At 35.4% G+C, this 22,761-nt stretch overlaps 1 protein-coding gene and 1 long non-coding RNA gene across 2 annotated transcripts in view; one reads left to right on the forward strand and one right to left on the reverse strand.

Annotated features, from left to right (window-relative positions):
- Positions 1–7,459, reverse strand: part of LOC149798934 (uncharacterized) — a 32,545-nt gene extending 25,086 nt beyond the window's left edge. Inside the window, exon 1 of the mRNA XM_089957847.1 lies at positions 7,274–7,459. Within this exon, the coding sequence (XP_089813973.1) occupies positions 7,274–7,353 (80 nt within the window). The 5' untranslated portion in view covers positions 7,354–7,459. The remainder of the gene's footprint in view (positions 1–7,273) is intronic.
- The window catches only part of LOC149798935 (uncharacterized), a 41,411-nt gene continuing 21,250 nt past the window's right edge, over positions 2,601–22,761 (forward strand). The window contains exon 1 of the long non-coding RNA XR_016421043.1: positions 2,601–2,735. This is a non-coding gene — a long non-coding RNA (uncharacterized LOC149798935). The remainder of the gene's footprint in view (positions 2,736–22,761) is intronic.

The following is a 22,761-nucleotide window of genomic DNA, read 5'->3' on the forward strand; positions in this document are numbered from 1 at the left end:
ATTAAGCATATTGATTACGATGAGAATGTTTACAAAATTTCCACTTAAAATGTCCTAATTTCACTACTAAGCAATCCAATGGTTGTGTTTTAATGTGAAGGGATGGTTACTGGATGCAGAAATTCCAGAGTTACTGTAATGTAGTTTTGACCGGATATTTGCATAAATTGATATAATAAAAGTTCTAATTAGACACGGAAAAATCGTGTTTAGAATCCAAATTGTATCACATAATAAGAAATATTTGCTCGTTAGAGCTGTTTTACCGCCCAGTAATCAACCTTGAGGAAGAGAAGTAAAGCTTAAACTACGCACCCTTGCCTTTTTTTATAAAGTGGATACTTTCTGATTATGACGTCAAAATTTACATGACGTAAAACGACTCTAGACTTGTACATGACTGAAATGTTTTTTGAAAAAATTTCGCAATGACACAACGTTTACATTCTTTGCGTTAATTTTGTGACTTAGAATCAGTTATTTTCATTTTCAATTTTATTCCAAAACAACCAGCGTGACCTGGCGACCCGAAATCTGGGACACACGTTTGCATTTTCAGTTTGCTTTCTCCACAGACTCTCATTTCAATATCCATTGCATAGTGATGAAAGCCCGCATTCTCGTGATTGTTCTTTCGCCATTATAATAAATCGATGACGCTTCATCAGTAATAGCAACTTTAGCAATGGTTTTAGAAGATGAAAATTGATATTAAAGATTAAAGCTTTTTTCACTGATTGGCTAAACGTTGTCGAATGTTGTTGTCAATGCCTGTTTTTTATCATGGGATCTCTTTTTTATTCAGGTTTTTGTGTCTATATTTGGCCGGATATTCGTCCACAAACTTATCACTTTGGAAAATATCATTACGATTCCTTCTGAGTCTCTTTCAGTGAATCGAAGTTATTTGATTGCGATCGGAAAGAGACGGTGTTGTTCCCACTGCGCTGAGCTTGTAAAGTAACATGTGTAACCGGTTAGCAGCAGTGTGTATGCGAAAATATATATCAAACATTTTTTTCTTTTCAAAATGTAACTGGAAACACTTCGATTTATCTGGTGACATTTGCATAATATACAGCGGCATTATAATGGAAAACATGTAGGACGGAAGCTATAATCAGTATAACAGTCCTACTTTACATGCGGGATACTTAGAGCGAATTGTCTAAGGCTAAATGTGACAGCCAACTGTAATAATTAGTCGATGTGCTGGAGAAATATCAGAGCCGCTTTTGCAAGAGAACCAGAAGAGTTCGAAATCTTCATTGCTATAGAATGTTTGCGTAAGTCGGGTAATGACACAAATTTCTATGGACGGTTTATGTAAGTCGGATAATGACACGAATCGCTATGGACAGTGTATGAAAGTGGGGTAATCACACGAGTTGCTATGGAATGTTTATGTAAGTCGGGTAATGACACGAACTGCTATGGAATGTTTATGTAAGTCGGGTAATTACACGAATTGCTATGGAATGTTTATGTAAGTCGGATAATGACACGAATTGCTATGGAATGCTTATGTAAGTCGGGTAATGACACGAATTGCTATGGAATGTTTCTGTAAGTCGGGTAATGCCAGGAGTTGCTATGGACTGTTTATATAAGACGGGTAATGTCACGAAATTATATGGACTGTTTATATAAACTTGGAGTAATGCCACAAATTGATATTTTATGCGAGTCGGAATATGGCACGAATTGCTATAGGTGGCGCTCTACAGTTTCGTATTTTGCATAGTTAGGATTTTAAAGAAAAAGAATTTCCCCGGCTTTCATCACTGGTTATACTGGCTATTTAAAAAAGACCTTGTATATCTTAGGTATAATTCAAAGAACCTTCAATTCCCTTTATTTTAGTGTATGATTGATGGGTGTACTATGGGTTATAGAGTATACAGCTTGGCCTTACTTCAGATGTGCATCTTTCACAAAAGTGCTAGCTCTACTTGGTCATTTTAACTTCCTGAACTTCAGAGGTAAATTGTATAAAAAAGAGCCGATAACTTTTTTTTTTTTTTACATTTTATATATTTGGTAATTCATTCATTGCACTTTCATAAGCTGGTATTGTCTAGTCTGGCAAAATTCACTTTCCCTATTTTAATAGCTGCTATGAATAATGTACTTTAGACTAATTCGGGCTGATTTTTTTAACACAAGGGAGCAGTCATTTTAGTTATTAGTGTACTTAAATCATGTAAAACGTCCAAAAGTACAATATCCAAAGAAATATCATCCACATTACATTAATGTAGCATAGAGGTATGCCAACATTCTCTCCACTGTACATGTTTTAAATGCGAGGTGCTTCGCCTTACATACGTCACTCTCTCTAAAGTACATATTAACTGGTGAGCGCCCCCATAGGCTGTGTGTAAGTCGCAGCAATGCCACAAATTGTTCTAGACTGCTTATGCTAATTATAGTACGACACTAATTGTTATGGTCTATTTATGTTAGTCGGAGTAATGATACGAATTGTTATTGACCGATTATGGACTAATTATAATAGTTGGAGTAAAGGCACGAGAAATGCGCTCAAGAAATTTAGTGTCTAAATCAACAATATCTGACAAACAACTGGGCACCACCGAGCTTGTGACTCGCAATTTGTGAGAAGAGAGAAACAAGCCTCATCCTAAAGAACTGTAAACAACTGAGATATGACAAAAATAATGCGATAACTTCGATCATGGAACAGGAGCATCATTCAAAGATTGCAATGTTAAGTAAGTAGAATAACGTGAAAGCAAGTTGCATAGTACAAAATCATTTTGATTTACCCAAAGAAGGTCTAGTGAATTTCATTTATTATATTTACTTGCCTCAATACGTATTTGTCTCCCAATTTACAGTATGTGACGTAAGGTTAGTCGGCTTATTTGCATAACAAATAAAATCTATTATTGAAACGAAATTTAATAATTAATTGATGGACCGAAAGAAACAATTTCAATAAAAAAATGACGCATTTCCGCCAAAGACAATGTGGCGTTTCACGACAGGTCAATAGAGTATGTATAATACAGCTGAAACATCAAATACGTGCCTTACATTTCATTCACAAAGAAAGGACATGGTGTAAATATTTAGTCTAATACCAATCCATATCACATGACTACCAAGGGGTTGTATTCGTTTATACATAAGGGAGATGTGAGCGGTTCGAAAAGTTCGACATGAAATTTATGCATGTGTACTGTGTACTTTTTCGTTTTATGCACGAGAAGTAAATGTAACCTATTACAAAAAAGGAAAGATCCGTGAATTCGCCTCGGGTTACGGTTTCAGATCCTAACAATGGATCAACCGGCAAGGCACATTACTCCAATTGCCTCGGCAGGCCACTACACCACACATAATAATTATATATCTGCTCTTCCTTTGAAAGAGTTCTGTTTATTCTAGGATATTATACTTAAAATGTGAGTGGAAATAAAACTTAAACTTTCAAGAATTCATATCACATAATATTTATATGCAATTTAAATATATATTAGCAAAATGTTGCGCCATTGTAAACTACGACTGTCTCCGTATCTGAATCTGTATCTGTAAATAACTAGGTTAATTAGTCGTGTGATCTCAATTCATTGCCAAGCATGGTAACACATTCTTGCGTAGAAAAAATACCATTGTATAAATTCAGATTATTGAGAATCATCTACTGAAAAACTGGTTGTTGTCGTTGTAGGGTTTAACGCCATTTTTCAGCACAAGATAGGCTATACATGGCGACCAGTATAACTGGTGGAAGAAGAACCCTGGAAAACCCCGGGAAGAACCACCAACCAACGAGAAGCTACTGGCAGGCTTTCTCACGTACCAACGTTAACCGAGGCTGAGACTCGAACTCACGCGGAGGTGAGATGGCAGTGATCCGTAACGGCGAGCGCTTTAGACCACTCAGCCACTCGGGGCCCCTCTGAAAAACTGGTGAAGTGAATGCAAAAATGCTATGAATTTGTTCTGTACATGAGATGTCCAACAGAAAGATACATATTAAAGCAATTATTGTTGTTGTTGATAACAGCACGGTGAGTATATTTCCAAATGAGAACATCGCCAGTTGAGATTTTCGCTCATTACATATTTCTTTTTGGCAAATAAAGTTTAGCAAAGTTGAAAGAATCATTATCTCTGATTATTTTGAATAATTCAAATTTGTTTCGTGAAATGTATTAGGAATTTGTTTCGTGAAATGTATTAGGAGTATGCAAATATTCCAATGATAAAATATCGTACACTTCAATAAAAACCAATAAAACTTCTGATTACTTGGTTCCATGTATACACTGATTCCAATAATAAAATACCGTACACTTCAATAAAAACCAATAAAACTTCTGATTACTTGGTTCCATATATGCACTGATTTAAATAACGAGGTCCATTTTGTTCCATGTTGGTCTCAATTTATTTTCCTGCAAAATTAAATTTTAACTTTTTAAAAATAAAATGATATGTACAATTAATTGTGAACCAGAACACAAACGGTAAGTGTCAAAAATACATGCAAATATTATGTAGAATGTTTGTCAAATATTGTACTATTCACATAGCAACTGACCGCTCCGGTGGCCTAGTGGTGAGAGCGTCTGCCTCGGATGCGGGAGGTCGCGGCTTCGAACCCCGGCCGAGTCATATCAAAGACTAGTCCGATAAATCAACCCCACAAATCTTTTTTGATACTGATGAGCGATGTTGTGGGTCTGATGTCAGCTGTTCATTAAAATATAAAATTTTGCTGCATACAAATCATTCCGGCACAAACCCGCGTACACTTTAGACACATACCAGTAATTGGTAACAGCCATATCAAGCGCGAAATTCAAAATGGCCACAATACATATGGTTGTGCTATTCCATGTGGATTTAGTCACCAAACATGATTTGCTCAGGAAATATAATCTACGTGTCACCAAAATAATCCTTCAGCCGACGGTAGCTGCACAGCCACGAGAAATACCGAAAAATGTATAAAATATGCATCGATGTGTGCAACTAAATTTCGATGCAGATAATTGCAGCTTTTAATGAATATGTGTGTATCAGCCCCTCATCCGAAAGTCATTATCATCACGGGTGAAGGGCTGGTTTATCGGCTTAATCAAAAACTTATAAAAATGATAATAGCAATGCCTCGCTAGGCGCTCAACATTAAGAGGCTAGTGTTATGACTGGTCGGCTTGATGTTATGATAATGTGACTGGGTGGGACATGATGCTATATGTCTGCGGCATGATGCCCCAATGCTAGACATCACTATAAACTGCCACACTGCAGACATCGCAAAATTGTTAAAGCTACGTTAAAATCCAAATCACACACACACACACACACACACGCACGCACGCGCGCACACACAGAGCAAATGTTGTAAACTATCATTGCAAGCTATATTGCAAGTTTGAAAAACTGTCAATGCAAGTTATATTGCTGGTTTGAAAAACTGTAATTGCAAGTTATATTGCCAGTTTGAAAAACTGTGATTGCAAGTTGTATTGCTGGTTTGAAAAACTGTCATTGGAAGTTATATTGCTAGTTTGAAAAACTATCATTGCAAGTTATATTGCTGGTTTGAAAAACTGTCGTTGCAAGTCATATTGCTAGTTTGCAAAACTATCATTGCTAGTTATATTACTTGTTTGAAAAACTATCATTGCAAGTTAAATTGTTACTTTTAAGAAGTGAAACTGCTATCTATAATTTTTTCGAACTAATGTTTGTGTCATCTGCCTTCCGAAACATCAACGTGTATATCAAATAACTTGTTATTTTAAGTAAATAATTATAATTAAAATTTAAAAACACTGATTTCGATTTTTCATACATCAGGATGTTCTTAGTATCACAGCTTACACAGGAAGGGATGACTATATCACACATGTGACAGAAAAAATTTGAGACTGAACTATCAGATATGACGGCATATACATCAGTATTCTCTAATTTGTGCGTTACGTAATGTTGTTGTTGTAGAGTTTAACCCCATTTATCAGCACAAAATAGGTTAGTATAAATGGTTGCTGAAGAACCCAGGAATTAATAGAACAGATATGACGGTATATACATCAGTATTCTCAGATTTGTGCATTAAGTAATGTTGTTGTTGTAGGGTTTAACGCCATATTTTCAGCACACGATAGGCCAGTATAATTGGTGGAGGATGAACCCGGGTGAACCCCGAAAACAACCACCGACCCACGAGAAGCTACTGGCAAGATTTCTCACGTATCCACATTGGCCGAGCCCGAGACTCATTCGGTAATTATATATTACTGCATTTGTATTGGAAAATAGGAAAGAGTTTATTTTTCTGAGTAATACTGCACGACCTTGGGAATGAAGGAAGGAAGGAAGGAACGAATGAATGAATGAATATTAATTCTTATGACTTGTAATTTCTTGAACAGTTTATTGGTGGGAATTTAAATATCAGACACATCAATATTTTTTGTTTGGTTTTGTGGGGATTTCAGTACATCATACATGGCGGTCGGTATATTTGGCGGAGGAAAAATTAAAGATCTCAGGATGAACTGTAGACCCAAGGAAAGCTACTTGGAAGCTTTCTCACGTACCCGTTGAGCCGAGAAGTCACGCGGACATAGGTGAGATGTGTGAGTGATCTATAACGGCGAGCGCCTTAGATACCCCAAACACCCACCTGGGTAGGATAATGTATCGATGGCAAACCTAAATGCTTTATTATAATGAGACAATGCTATAATAAAAATGAAAAAACATTGCTGTAGGTCTTAATAGCTTTTTGTAATTTTATTTCGCCAACAAACTCAAATACAAATTTAACTAGAGACTAATATGTCAAATAAAGCCGTTCTTTTTCACAATGTATACTTTACTCGCTGACCATTTTTTTTATGTCCTTAGGTCTCATCGTGTATCAAGCTTGACTGTTTGCCTCCCATTGGCGGGGATGCATTATAAATTCTCAGCAATAATAACCGTAAAATTATAGGCGTGAAATAATTATTCTGAAGTAATTTCATGCTTGAAATCCCAGTTATTGAAACAGTTTCAGTTATTACCATTTTGTAATTATTTACTGCAATCTGGTGTGCTCCGTTGTAGATTGGACTCCCAAAGCTATATATGAATTATACAAAGCTGCTAGCCATATAAATATTATAAGGTAAAGAAATATAAATTAAATGAGAATCTCCCCTTCAGGCAAAAATACTAATAGTGAAAGGTAAATACATATCAATTTTGGGGAAATATTTGTGCACACAGTATTACTTACACTTTCTCTGCTCGCTTCTTCAAAGCTTTCTCTATCGCCCGTTGTTTAGAATTCCGACAAGCCGTGAGTATGACCGACATCTTTGGAGCTAAGCAGAAGAATAAGCGGAGCTATGGAGGTTTATAGCAAATCGATTTAAACGTTCGTCCTGAAAGAGATCGTTCGGGTATAATTCATATACAGCAAGTCAATGAATATATAGGAAAGGTACCAGAGCCCTCTGCAGCAACCCATATATCACCTGGCAACGACACAGAAGCTGCCATTTCGATCAATAGACCGTGCTACTGCTGGATTTGGATCATGGATAATTTACTACATAATTATACTAAGAAAACCCGTCTAAAATCCATACATGGAGTCCACTATCGATCAGCTTATGGCTGCAAGAGATTTAACATTTGCTCAAGAAAATAGTTCAAATAACATTTTGGAAGGCATGCGGATTTCCACAAAGGCTGTATTAAAATATATTTTTCACTTTTTAAGATATATTCAAAAAATTGCCATTCAAGGCCGAAATTCGTACTTGCAGGACGTATATCTAAATATATAGCAGACACACACTATGGTCAACAATTCATGATACCATACTGTGCATATAAGTGTTTCCTTCTTATATTATAATCAACACATGTTTATAGCTTATGTTGCTTTTGCAAACAAAAAAGATCAGTTTAGGGGATCTTATATTACTCAGACTAAATATATATATATATATATATATATATATATATATATATATATATATATATATATATATATATATATATATATATATATATATATATATATAGTAGATTGGACTCCCAAAGCTATATATGAATTATACAAAGCTGCTAGCCATATAAATATTATAAGGTAAAGAAATATAAATTAATTGAGAATCTCCCCTTCAAGCAAAAATACTAATAGTGAAAGGTAAATACATATCAATTTTGGGGAAATATTTGTGCACACAGTATTACTGACACTTTCTCTGCTCGCTTCTTCAGAGAGCTTTCTCTATTGCCCGTTGTTTAGAATTCCGACAAGCCGTGAGTATGACCGACATCTTTGGAGCTAAGCAGACAAGCCGTGAGTATGACCGACATCTTTGGAGCTAAGCAGAAGAATACTAATACTAATGTCTAAATCGTAATTGCTTTTCATATCTAGGAATTACATACAGGATATCTTAAAACACTTTAACATTTTTATAAGCTAGCAATTGATCTCTCTCTCTCTCTCTCTCTCTCTCTCTATATATATATATATATATATATATATATATATATATATATATATATATATATATATAGAGAGAGAGAGAGAGAGAGAGAGAGAGAGAGAGAGAGAAGCGCATATAGTACAAGAAAACCAGTTGCTTGGAAACTGTAACTTCTTAATTTTTCGTTCATTTCCCTTTAACTGTTACATGTTCGTAATCAAATTATTCTACTATACCATCCACCCACCCATTCATTCAAATATACCATTAACCAAACCATTCATTAAACTATACCACCCACCCAGTCACTCACTCATTCACTAATGGACTAGAAATTGTGTATCTTTAAGAGTTTCCGATACTGGAATTGGTTTTAAAAGCATTTGATTTTTATGCCCCAATGAGCGTGCAAAACACAATAATTCTAGTGAAATTATTTATAGCTGATGCAAAGAGATAAGGGAAAATGACTTCTACCGTTGTGTTTAGTGATTACAGTTGCAGTGATACAGGTAAGTTTCCAGTACGTGTAATTGGGTTAACAAGTCATGTTCGAGAAAAGTTGTATAACGATCATTTTATTTTGGTTCGCTTGTTTCTTTTTGCTGCACGGCTATTCCATATCGCCATTGGTATTTACCATGGCTGAAATAAGACACGTTTATCTTTCTTCTTCTTAACCTTCTTCCGGGAGAAATTTATTCGTGGCAAAAGTAAATAAATTTGATTAGGAAATTTCGCAAACAGATTTTGTCACTGTGAAAGAAATATGTTGAGGTAAAAGCAACATATGTAATTTGGTTAAGACGGTCGATTTTTCAATACCAATACCCAATATCGACCGCGAAAAATAAAGGAAGTCGAGATATCAATTTGCATATCGCTTTTGTTTTCGTTTTATTCCAAAGGGAAAAAGAAGCAACGGAATGCACTCCAATAAATTTTATTTTGAAGCGTTTGTTTTTTTAATATCAATATGCTCATCGAAGACGAATTCTGATAATCTTGCAAGGCCCTCCAACAGCTTTCTTAGAAGATGATGTACATTCAGAAATGTCTCCCCCAAAATGCATTTTCTTGAGGTGAGATACTTCCGAATATTGACCTTTTCAGATAGCAATATTTTTTTATTATGCCAAATTCTTATTTGGTCGGATACCGGGAAGTATATCATGCGAGTTATCCCCATCTTGCAATTCGCCTCCACTTTTAGATTCTTATTACGGTCAGACTTAATAACAAAATAAATGATCATCCTCTTAGAAGGTGAACATTAAGAATTCCCAACGCTTGAAAAGTCCTCAAATAGATTTTAAAAAAGTTAATTTTCGAGACAATAGGTACGTTAGAGTTTTAAAAAAAATTCAATTCATGAACTGTCATCAAAACTATTTTTGTTCTCAACAGTGGGGTAACAAAAAACTAAAATTTGTTATCCATGACGATCTGATTAAATTTTGGCATATAAACATGCCTTAAAAATGTTTTGCAAACTTAAAAAATTGTTTAAAAACTATTTCCTTAATAAAGCAATGTAATAAAATTATGTGTTTATTTGAGTATTGACACGTGCTTATTCTACAATATGAAGCTCGTGCCGACCTTTGCTTTGTCTTGGCTCAAAAGCGTACGATCAAGCCCTGTTCAATTTACCTCCAGCTTTCCAAACAGAGAGAGAGAGACAGAGAGACAGAGAGAGAGAGACTCATTATAGGAGAAAATATTTTCAATTTCAGAAACAAAAGTCCTTACTTTTAGCCGCATTTTGAAATCTACATATAATGGAAATCAAGTACGAAATCCATAGAAGTAGGATAAATATTAAAGTCGCTATTAATTGTGCTTATTCATCACTTTAGCTTTGAATATATATATTGAACAGAAAATCAGTCAGGATAGACAGGCAAAGGGAATAAATGGAATTCCATCAATAATCACTTGGAATATTTCCACATTTTCAGGGGCAATGGTTATTTATCCATGCAATCAGCACAATAAATAATTTAATGATCCCATAAGTGACGAACCGCTTCGGTGGCCTAGTAGTTAGAGAGTCCGCCTCGGATGCAGGAGGTCGTGGGTTCTATCCCAGTGGTAGACATCACCATGAACTACCACACTGCAGACATCGTAGCGATATGACTAAAAAATTGTTAAAGCTACTTAAAAATCCAAATCACACACACACCTAAGTGATGATCTGATTTTATCACAGAGAATCCACGCAACTCCATTTTCATGATTTGTTTAGACGTTAAGCCAAATATAATTCAAGCAATATCAACATACATACTTATTACATTGTATTCAGGGGCGTATTAACCATTAAGCAGACTAAGCACGTGCTTAGGGCACCAGGGCCAAAGGGGCACCACAAAGTTGAGAAAAGGGTGAAAAGAAAAAAAAAACGAATGAAGATTTGTAAAAAAAAATTGATAAAACTAGTGCAAATTGATCATAATGTTCTGTTTCTTGATCATGGTGCACCCTAGGGTTATCTTCCCAGGTGTACGTGGAAAGGAGGGGGGTGGGGCACCAAGATTGGTCAGTGCTTAGGGCACCAGTGAGCCTTAATCCGCTCCTGATTGTATCCTAAGACTATTCTTTACTGGAATTCACTCTTTTATTCATAAAGAAGTAAATCTGAGAATGAAGTCCGGCGCTAACTTGGACAGTACTGATTTACTACTTTAAACAAAAACGCTCGGATAGTAGAAACTGATTACAAGTTAAAAAAATCTTCATCGTTTATTTCATGTTACCGTATGTTAAAAAAGAGGTAGGACAGGTTTTAGGTTGGGCGCAAGTTCTCTGCTTATCAACACTCTGCGACAGTGATAGCATGTGATTGACATTTTGATTTGGCAGCTTTCTGTGGCAGTAAGAGCATGTTCTTTACGTGTTGTTCTTGCAGACCCTGGGAAAGTGCAAACATGTTCTTTACATGTTGTTCTTGCAGACTCTGGGACAGTACAAACATGTTCTTTACATGTTGTAATTGCAGACCCTGGGACAGTGCAAACATGTTCTTTACATGTTGTTATTGCAGACCCTGTGACAGTGAGAGCATGTAATTTGCATTTATTTTGGCAATCCTCTGGGATAGTGAGAGCAGGTTCTTTACATTTATTTTGGCAGTCCTCTGGGATTGTGAGAGCTTGTTATTTACATTTATTTTGGCAGTCCTCTGGGGCAGTGAGATCGGATTCTTTACACTTTGTTATGGCAACCCTTGTGTTAAGTATGAGTGGATGAATTCATTTTGCACGTACCACACTCACTGACCTTTTTGTTTGAATGATTACACCAGCATAATTAAAGTCTGGAATCTGGTTAACATTTATGCAAAATTGTTCTTAATAATTCTGGAAAGCACAAATATGTGTAGTTTCATTATTTAACCCTTTCTTTTCGCAATGCAGACTTAAAGCTGTATTTTTCATAATGCTTGCCTGATTGCTTTATCTGTTTGCTTGTCTATTTTCTTCATTGAGAGGGCACTAGTCGTGACATTATCTTAGTTCTTTTACAGGAATGCAGTTGTGAATCATTTTGTATGCCTAGCTGTACACTTCTTTGCTTTTGTTTCATAACCGTCGAAACAAAACACTCTTCTCACCCATAGTTTGCTTGCGACCAGATTTCCTCTTTTCTTATGAAGAAATCATTGAACTACAAGTAAAATTTGGTCGGAAAGTTCATCCAGCATGACATTTCATATAGAATAAGTGAGCTTATCTGATTTTTTCTTCCAGCAAATTGTGGTAAGTAAGACGTCGCATCCGTTCATGCAAAAGAGGTTACTTCACTGGCTCGTTGATGACGTATGTTTTGTTTATCTATATTCATGAAAATCGAAGAAATCTTGTCGCCGAAAGCCATCTTTAAAAAAATCCCAAACTTGTTTTTGTCCGTGTCTTACGATAATCCTTTATCTGCTTGCTTGTTTGATAGGGTTTAGTTTTGTTTTGTTTGGTAGGGTTTAGTTTTGTTTTGTTTGGTTGACCTACATTTCGACCATGATGCAACGAAGTAAAAAATCAGACGAAGTGTTCGTCTTTTTTCATTTAGGTGTATGTAGGTTTTAAAACATTTTCTACTAACAGTCATATTTATTCTAGCTTCATATAAGCAAGGCTGAGTGAGGTAATCAACTCAAACACGTGTGTATTTAGAGTTAATCGACTCAAACACGTGCGTATTTAGAGGTATTCGACTGAAACACTTGTGTATTTAGAGGTAATCGACTGAAACATGTGTGTATTTAGAGGTATTCGACTCAAACACGTGTGTATTTAGAGGTAATCGACTCAAACACGTGTGTATTTAGAGGTATTAGACTCAAATACATGTGTATTTAGAGGTATTCGACTCAAACACGTGTGTATTTAGAGGTAATCGACTCAAACACGTGTGTATTTAGAGGTCATCGACTCAAACACGTGTGTATTTAGAGGTCATCGACTCAAACACGTGTGTATTTAGAGGCAATCGACTCAAACACGTGTGTATTTAGAGGTATTCGACTCAAACGCGTGTGTATTTAGAGGTATTCAACTCAAACACGTGTGTATTTAGAAACACATTTCATGCATCGAAGCAGAAAACTTTATGCATACGGATGTGCACATGGTAGGCTGTAAACGTTGACCTCACCATGATATATAGGCCCAATAACACTATGGAGATAGTATAGAGAGACAAAAAAGGGAGTAAAAAATTGTGCACGTTTGCGACTTTGATCTTTTACAACACAAGTGGTAATGCAACTGGCATTTTAGTAAACCTGTTTCCTGAAACACTGTAGTATGGATTTCTACTTTGATAATGATTTTTCGATAGTGATTACTTGTTCTTTACACGTATTTTTTTTTCGACCCACAGTTGTGAAATCTTTATTAATGATACTCAACCTGTTGAATTTACTCTGCCGCTTATCGCAAACAGCTAATGCATTTCCTATCGATCGGTTGTTTTGCAAATGTTTTCAGTTAATGCGTCCAGAACCGTTGTGATTGCAATATTATAAAATATACAAGACAATTATCTTTTGTCAGAAAAGAAACACAATCTTAATTTGGATTTGTAGCATCGGATGTATTCACTTTAGTCATACGAATGCTCTAACAGGACATGATCGAAAATCATCTAATTAAACAATACATTATTTAATATCGACTTTTGACTGCAAAAAATAAAAGAAAAACGCTATCAGACTTATTCGTTCAAAAAATGACATTGACTGTTATCGTTTGGTTTTTACCAGTAGGATGATACAGAGTCCCTATTCTAATTAAAATATTATCACTTTTCTTGGATACGATAAATATTCATGGTTATGCACTGTACACACACACACACACACACACACACACACACAGAGACACACATAATAAACTTATACACTTTGCGATGCTCGGTATCCATTATGACTGTTTTCTTCATACAGAGATTAACAAGAAAAGTGCGAAGTTCACAAAAGTGTACTAGTAATGTGCGAAGTTCACAAAAGTGTACTAGTAGTAATGTGCGAAGTTCACAAAAGTGTATTAGTAGTAATGTGCGAAGCTCACAAAAGTGTACTAGTAGTAATGTGCGAAGTTCACAAAAGTGTACTAGTAGTCGGTTTCAGTTTTGTTGGAAATATCAAAGTCTGAATAAAATCGTTTGTTTCTTATAGATTTCTGACCAAAGCTGTAATCAGGCTCTCGAGAGTAGGTCATCCAGCAATAAAAATTTTAAAAGTGCAATGCTATTAAATTAAATTTGATAAGCCAAACAGCGCCATGCTATGGAGGCACTAAGTAGCCGCTTAGCTCTTTCATATATTCTATTCGGGGATCATTCCATCTGAACTTGCAGTCAACAAAACACCACGCACATCGCATCAGAGTTTCAGTAAACGTGTTATAAACTTTGTGGCAGAATCCTTATATACGCCACAGAGTTAAAGTTCCGCTTTTAGCGATGTTTAATCCGGAAATTAGCAATGTTAATGCATTGAATAGACTATTCTCAAGTTTTCATATGAAGAAGTTAAATTCTGATCTTGAATATGTCCAGTTTAATTCTTCTATTCTTAGTAACTTGGGTACAATGAAACTGAGTAAAATGTCATGTATGTTGCATTGCCTCTACAGGGCCACGACAAGGTTATTTGATTTTTTTCATTGCCTCTACAGGGCCCCGACACGGTTATTTGATTTCTTCATTATAGCGTACTGTTTGCTTAATAATGGTAAAAACTAAAACTAGGTATGTGGAAAATTGGTCGATATGGATGAATTCTAGTACCCTATGTGGAAAGATGGAGTGTCCGAACTATTTTCTATTTTAGTGCATGATTCCCGTATGAAATGGATTTTCATTGAATGGGTAAATCGCGTGATATTTCTTCATGTCGCATGGCCGTGATGTCAAAGATTACATAGAATCATAACATTAAGTTATTAATGTCATGCATTTGCAATGGTATTTTACACAGTTTTGAAGATTTTTTATATATCTTTATTCTCATAAAGATTAGATTAAAATAAACAAGTCAACCTAAAATATTGACCTCCTTTTCGTATCGGCCATTACAGTGTTTACTGGTACATTAAGCTTCATATTCGCTTCAACAAAAGGCTTGTTAAGTGTAGGGTAATCAGTATTGAAAAAAATACTGGGCCAAAGAGCCGAATGTCCCAGGGACCCATTACTTTTTAATGCTCACTCAGTAACCTTTTTATTATATACTTAATGACACGCATATCATCCATTCTGTTATGTTATGGAAATAACACACTGGATATAGACCGGTAGCAGAACGTAAAACATATCGAATTATTTATAAAACACATACTAATTGTACATTATTTTATAATTTCTGTTCGTTTGCTTGATCTGACATCACGTGATAGGCGATATGTCAACATATCGGTTGATATGTTGCGTCAGTGTTGTGTTTGTGGCTAGATGCAGCTAAAATCGGGATTTTATTATGACAATAAATTCTCCCCCCCCCCAAAAAAAAAGTCTCCCTATAAGATTACAATTACTATATAGATTCGAGAGATCACTGCAATGAGTACTGAATCAACTACACCTTCAAATGGGCTAATGCCGAATTCTGATTGCCAATCGCATGGATAACATTGATGGCATACAATAATTTAAACATGGACAAAATAAAACATTGCGAAAACATATATCTCTAAAATGTTTATAAGCTACTAGCTTGTCAGGTAAATCTTTAATATAGAAATACATAGAAATGATTGCCAGGTTACTAGCTTGTCAGGTAAATCTTTAATACAGGAATACATAGAAATGATTGCCAAGTTACTCGCTTGTCAGGTAAATCTTTAATATAGAAATACATAGAAATGATTGCCAAGTTACTAGCTTGTCAGGTAAATCTTTAATATAAAAATACATAGAAATGATTGCCAAGTTACTAGCTTGTCAGGTAAATCTTTAATACAGAAATACATAGAAATGATTGCCAAGTTACGCGCTTGTCAGGTAAATCTTTAATATAGAAATACATATAAATGATTGCCAAGTTACTAGCTTGTCAGGTAAATCTTTAATATAAAAATACATAGAAATGATTGCCAAGTTACTAGCTTGTCAGGTAAATCTTTAATACAGAAATACATAGAAATGATTGCCAAGTTACGCGCTTGTCAGGTAAATCTTTAATATAGAAATACATATAAATGATTGCCAAGTTACTAGCTTGTCAGGTAAATCTTTAATATAGAAATACATAGAAATGATTGCCAAGCTACTCGCTTGTCAGGTAAATCTTTAATATAGAAATACATAGAAATGATTGCCAAGTTACTAGCTTGTCAGGTAAATCTTTAATATAGAAATACATAGAAATGATTGCCAAGTTACTCGCTTGTCAGGTAAATCTTTAATACAGAAATACATAGAAATGATTGCAAAGTTATCTGCTAATCATTTAAATAAACTCCAAAGGCATTCTTGGACATAATTGCAAAGTTACTCGCTTATCACTGAAATCCACTCCTCAGCACAGGCATGCATAGAAGTGATTGCAATGCTAATCACTTATCATTTAAAGCAAACCACTCTTTAGCATGGATATGAATGCAAAGCTCCTCAGTTATCATGTAAGTCCACTCCTTGACATAAACATACATGGAAATGATAGCAAAGCTACTTTCTTGTCCTGTTGATCCAGTCCAAAAAATATATATATATATATATATATATATATATATATATATATATATATATATATATATATATATATATATATATATATATATATATATATATATATAGTTATGAATATTTAATTTGTATTGTTTCTTGGTTTCCCCCGATGAGTATATGGTATGTATATCTATAATTGTGTAGTTGACCTTTGACCAGAATCAAGTAAATGTTCCTGATCAGTAACACTCATTTTGTAAACAACATAATACATACCTAAATGTTTCTCTGTGAATATAGATTACATATTAAGATCATTATTAATTGTAATTAAAGATAGTCTTGATTTTGACCTTAGAAACTTCGATAAAGGAAAATTTCCCACTAAGTTGACAGAGTATTTCCAGAGAATGGTAATTGTGACCTAGGTCAAGTTGAGGAGTATATCATCTTGCTTACATTAGGATTATTCATTCTTGCCTTAATATCAGAAGTCTTATCGTAATGTTAAGTTTTCAATTTGGTTGAAATTATTTATTGAAATTATTATTCACTGGAATTACAAAGTGCTCAATAGTCCAGAAATCGGGGCAAGGAATAGTCCAAATATAGGCGCAAACAGTAATGTATATACTGTGCAGGAATTTCGTGGCGTTATTTTGGACCAATCAGGCTTACATAAAGGGATATATTGCCGTGTTTACAAATCAGAAATATTAAAAAGCAGATGCTGTATCTAAAGTGTACCAAATATGTGATAAAGTAAGTTTTGCCTAGCTTTTGTTTTGTTTTGACAATGCAAATGAAAAGCGTGTACTTTTTCTCGTAATATTTTTCCCACCAAGCACTAAAGAGATATTTATAAGTTAGAAAATAGAACAGTCAGGTTATTGCAAACCGTATTCGATAGCATTGATATTCCTGCTATGGGGTGAATATAACTCGTGTCCTTGTTTTTATTTGGGGACACACTAACCAAGGTGTTCTGTGATTTCATTAACAATAACCATAACCAATGAAACTGAGAGTCTTAACCTTTCAGAAGTTTATTAAGTTGTTGCAAGCTACGTCTTGATAAATAAAACATTTTTTTCATAAACATTATCAAGTGGTGCGATAAATGGAATACCTTTCTTTACCTACAATTACACTTGGATAAATGGAATTAAAATATATTCGTATGTATAGAGGACGTCATCACTCATTCCTAGTAATAGGATTATGAAGTTTAAATTTGAGTAAAATTTGAAACAATTATGTTATACTAAATTATTAAACAGTTGTTTCATCTTGTTAATTGTGTAACATGTTATGGTCTTGCTTAATTTGAATGACATCACATTGTTGTAAAGGAATGCTAATTACGTCACAAAGTAAAATACACATATTTTGCCCCATTTTCTCATGAATATAATGATAATAGCAGTTTTAGATTTTTGCTACTGATCTTTCACCTCCATGCCATTTTCCCCAAATTACGCGCACACGTCCACGCCGGAAAGCTACCAGCAAACGCACACGCAAGAGGAAAGTAAATCAATAACCAACACAAACGCTGTTTTCATGTTACTTACAGACACAACCTTTGCACGTAAGTGTAGTCCTCCATACAAATATAAATACTGGAATTGTATTACGGACAATCTTTGAATATGAGTGTAGCCTTCAGTTATCATTGCAGCCGTGCATACAGACTTAGTGAAGGCTCTTGTATAAGAATACTTTCAATTAAGATAAGACAGGTCCACTGTCCGTTCAGATCTCAAAAGGAAAATAGACTTAATAAAAAAAATGCATTATTTTGGCAAGCCTGTTATCTCAAAGCGTAAAATACAATGTATGTCTTTATAAAAAAAGTCAGTAGAATTGATCATCATCAATGTGAAAACTAATCACTTGGTCGATGTGCTAGCTATACTTTGAGAGACCTAGAATTATTAAATCAAAACAATGTATGCTTACCATTACACGGAGCCGTGTATGGATATATGTATATAATAAACCATGGAATAGTAAATTAAAATGGCGTAGTTTTCCACATTGATCTTGGTGCGTACGCATATTTCTCCATTAGCCTCTTAACTTCAAGTATAAGTTCTATCTTTTACTTGTTAAACCGTTTCGGTCATCTAATCAGTTAACGTCATTCACTGCTCATCGGGGCATTGCAGGTTTGACTCGCGCAAAAGTATTTTCCTCATAAACGAGGAAACATCGAAGTTTAGAGTTGTTGGAAGTGAAATATGAAAAACAATCTGAATGTTGGTTTCAAAGAACCTCTAAGTCTTCTAGTTTGTTATTTGGCACGCTAGGGGCCCATATGGGGTTGAAAATTTAAACCTCCATAACTGATAATGACTACGCACGTAGGCTGAGCCGACACTGACTTCAGGCACATTTTTCGTGAGTTTATGTGTTTGTTACTGACTATTCAGACTGCGTGCCTGTTTATTTACAAGATCATATTGCAGTCTTTCAGGTCACGATAAATGAAAACACGGTCCTATGTATTTGCCCAACTAGGTAAACCTTTGCATATGCGTAAAAAGTTCAATGACATCAGAAAGCATCACTGTAAAGATGTATGCCTGTGTTAACGGAAACTATGTGGCAGAACATGCCTTTACTAATACTGTAAATCACATCTGCACATCTACGTGTTGGTCTGGGTGCTCTGCAAAGTCTAAGATGTTGTATTAGTGTGAAGTCACGTAATCAATTTAGGTCGGCCTTCTAAACCTGTTCGCAAAGGCTCACCGAACCTATGATTGTAGAAAGACCTGACGAAGTGAACGCCGTTGAACATTATACAGACGTCAATGAAATAATAGCCAGGATTGACGCGATTACGGTTTATATCCCTGGTAAAGGAAAAGCAATAATACAGAAAGTTCTAAATTAGACAATGATTTCCTTACATATAAGCAAGCCAAATGTGATTCAAATAGGGCAACTCGTGCGAGAGCATGGGATACGAATATGCGGTATAAAAAAAGCTGACATACTTGTACTATTAGGAATCAGTTCACAATTAATACTTCCAGTTCAGTACCCACGAATGTAGTTCTAGTCTATTTTTAGAACATTTTTTCCTCTCTCATTTTGGTGGTGATAGAAGAGTTTTATTTATGCATTTTTGGTAGGGATTTAAAGGTAACTGTTTATTCTTCATAATATGAGCTCAGGGTGTTGTTGTATGTGTGTATTTCGGCGACAGTGCACAGTGAGTAATAAGGCCTTGGTGATGCTCCGGAAGTGAAATCTGTGTTCTGCTTACATGGTGATGTGTTGACAGTTCAGCATCTAAAAAAAGAGCAGGTCAACCTTTGACGAGAACTTCACCGTGAAGTCATCTTTGAAGGTAGTTTAGATTAGCATATGATTTGTATTGATTGTCACACAGTGGAAAGGTCAGTACTGAGAAACCAATGTAGATAACATATAGTAAAATTAATTGTGTCCTATGTCCTGTCAGGGAAGCATTGATTCAACTTTAAATTGCTATAATATTTTTATTATTAATGATAGACACATGAGATTTTCACACCTTGTGTATATTGACTGTAGCAATCCGAAAATATAATTAAAATTTTAAAAAATTAATTAATTTTTTTTTAAAGTTAATTTTAAAAAATTTAAAAATTAAGAAAAAAAAAATTCCCTATAAATTCAAAGAAATGGTATCTGTTGGAGATGACACTCATTATTATTAGCAGCAATGTATTCCTACACCATATTGAAGTTGCAATGGAGGATTTTTTTGAAAGCCTGTCAGCAAAAATTTCATTGAATTCTGTAATAGCACATAATAGTGTTTGTAAAATATGGACAGGAAATGTAACAGCCAATGGATTATATGGCCTATTGTCATATAAGGATCCCACAACAAACACGTGGAAGAAAAAACATGTTCACAGACTGGCACTGATGGTGAAGTTGAGAAGTCTGACTATACCAAAGGAGCTAGATGCATCCCATTTATGCCATAAAAGTCTGTGTGTGAATGTGGATCATCTGGTTCTAGAGTGTCATTCCATTAATAATAATAGACAGTATTGCAAAGGTTATGGTCATTGCATTGGCCATGGTGACTATCCTGACTGCATGTTGAAGTTGAAATTGTAATATGGAATAAATTCAGGTATCATGATATATCCTTTACACCCACCCACATCCATATCAATGTATGTCTGGCATGGAAGGAAGGAAGGAAGGATGGATGAATGGATGGATGTATGTATGTGTTGAGTAACAAGGAGAAAGGAAAGAGTGTGGTCTTTATTTTAGTAGACCATGCTGGTATGACAGTGCTTTCTTAAATACATTCCTTCCTTCCTTCCTTCTTTCCTTCCTTTTATTCATTCATTCATTCATTCATTCATTCATTCAGCTAGTCTAGTAAGTCATGTCTTGTCATGTCATGTTATTTTAATTTTGATTTTTTTAATCTTTATTTATTTTGCTTTTTAATTTCTTTATTTGTGTCTTCATATTCAGAGAAAACTGTTTCGACCTCTCCATAGGTCTCATCAGGTGGTAGTAAGTAACACAACTGCACATAACATGCGTTGTGTTACCTACGGATTTCCCCACTACAGTTTTCCCTTCTGTACAATGTGTTATTCATGGTGTATTTGAGCGCTTTCATTTTGCACATGGAATTAAGATAACTTTTTCTGTCTGCAGTGTCCATTGGCTCCTGCTAAACCTTTGCATAGGAGTGATCGCCCTTGGTATCTAGCAGTCCTTTGCAGTAGTCAGACTTCCTATTGCCTTGCTGTGTCCTGTACCTCAGATGGGCCTGTATCATATTTCCTCGTCTTGCTAGAATACGTTTCCTGGTTTTGGGATGCTTTTGATACAACTGATGGTAAGTGCAGTCTTTATCCATTGTCTCCAGTGATCTCAGAGTCCTTGTTGAAAGTTTACCTCCCAAGTGTGTTACTTTTTTTTTCAGTGATGATCCCAGGCTGTTATTGAGTCTGTGTATTGTTGAATGCACTCTTGCTTCAAAGTTTGTGGAATAGTTCACATTCTTAGGTAATGAAACACTGATTGATCTGTTCACTGCCTCACATTTCTGTGTGTTTGTGTTCAGTCGCAATCTTTCTACAACATCACAGGAGAGTTTCATTTTCAGAACTTCTAGCAGGATGTTCTTATCATTTTCTGTCATGTTGAGATGAGTCATTTGATGAGGGCCCAGGTATGCTGATCGCATCCACCAGCTGTTAGTACTTCCTCCCCCACAGACCTTTGAATACTGCCGGCATTTGGAGCAGTCCCCTGAATAACAGCGCAGAGTGGCATCCAATACTTGGGGAAGTTGACATTTAATTTTTTTAACATCACCACTATTGTCCTCCATCATTTGTTTGAAGATTAAACCGCAACGTGCTTTAATGTCTTAGCTGAAAATTTTCTGTTTGAGCCTTTTTCCTTCTCTTGTTCTTATTCCTGGAAACATGTTTTCACTAAATATTGCAGAATTACACCGTTTGAACTGTAAACGACCCAAATGGATGGGATCCGACAGTCTTTCTACTTTCCACATTGGATGCAGAATGGTATAAGCATTTTGGAAGCCAGCAGCAGCCTGTGCATCTCCATCTGTTGTTGCATGTCTGATGAGAATCTCTTGCAGAACAAATTTTTGTCCCATTTCTCTTGCCATTTCATACTCTGAATGTGGTGCAACTGGTGACAGATTTGCTGTGCAGTCAACATGGCCTCCTGGACATTTCACATCAAAACCTTTTCCCTTCAGCCATGCTCCAGTCCAACACAGCTTGTTTTCTATTGTAGTTCCCACAATGTATCGCTTCTCTGTAACAGTTTCGCAGGCAATTCCAACAGCTTGTGATGAACTTTGACCAGGTTTCTTTTCATGTCCAAAGCTAATGGCATTGTATCTCGCATCAAAAGCAACATTTATTTGCTCAGGATGCTGAACACCACGCATAACATTAACTTGTCTGACTAGTTTCAGCTTCTCTGTCATGTCCATTTCATTCATCTCCACAGTTGCTTTGCCTACAAGGTTGGAGGCCCTTTGCATAGATGTTCTGCTAGGTGGCGGAATGTCAGTGGCTGCAAGCAAGTATCT

This window comes from Sinohyriopsis cumingii, chromosome 5 (genome assembly GCF_028554795.1).
Source record: "Sinohyriopsis cumingii isolate HCF-2022 chromosome 5, ASM2855479v2, whole genome shotgun sequence".
Classification (NCBI taxonomy): domain Eukaryota; kingdom Metazoa; phylum Mollusca; class Bivalvia; order Unionida; family Unionidae; genus Sinohyriopsis; species Sinohyriopsis cumingii.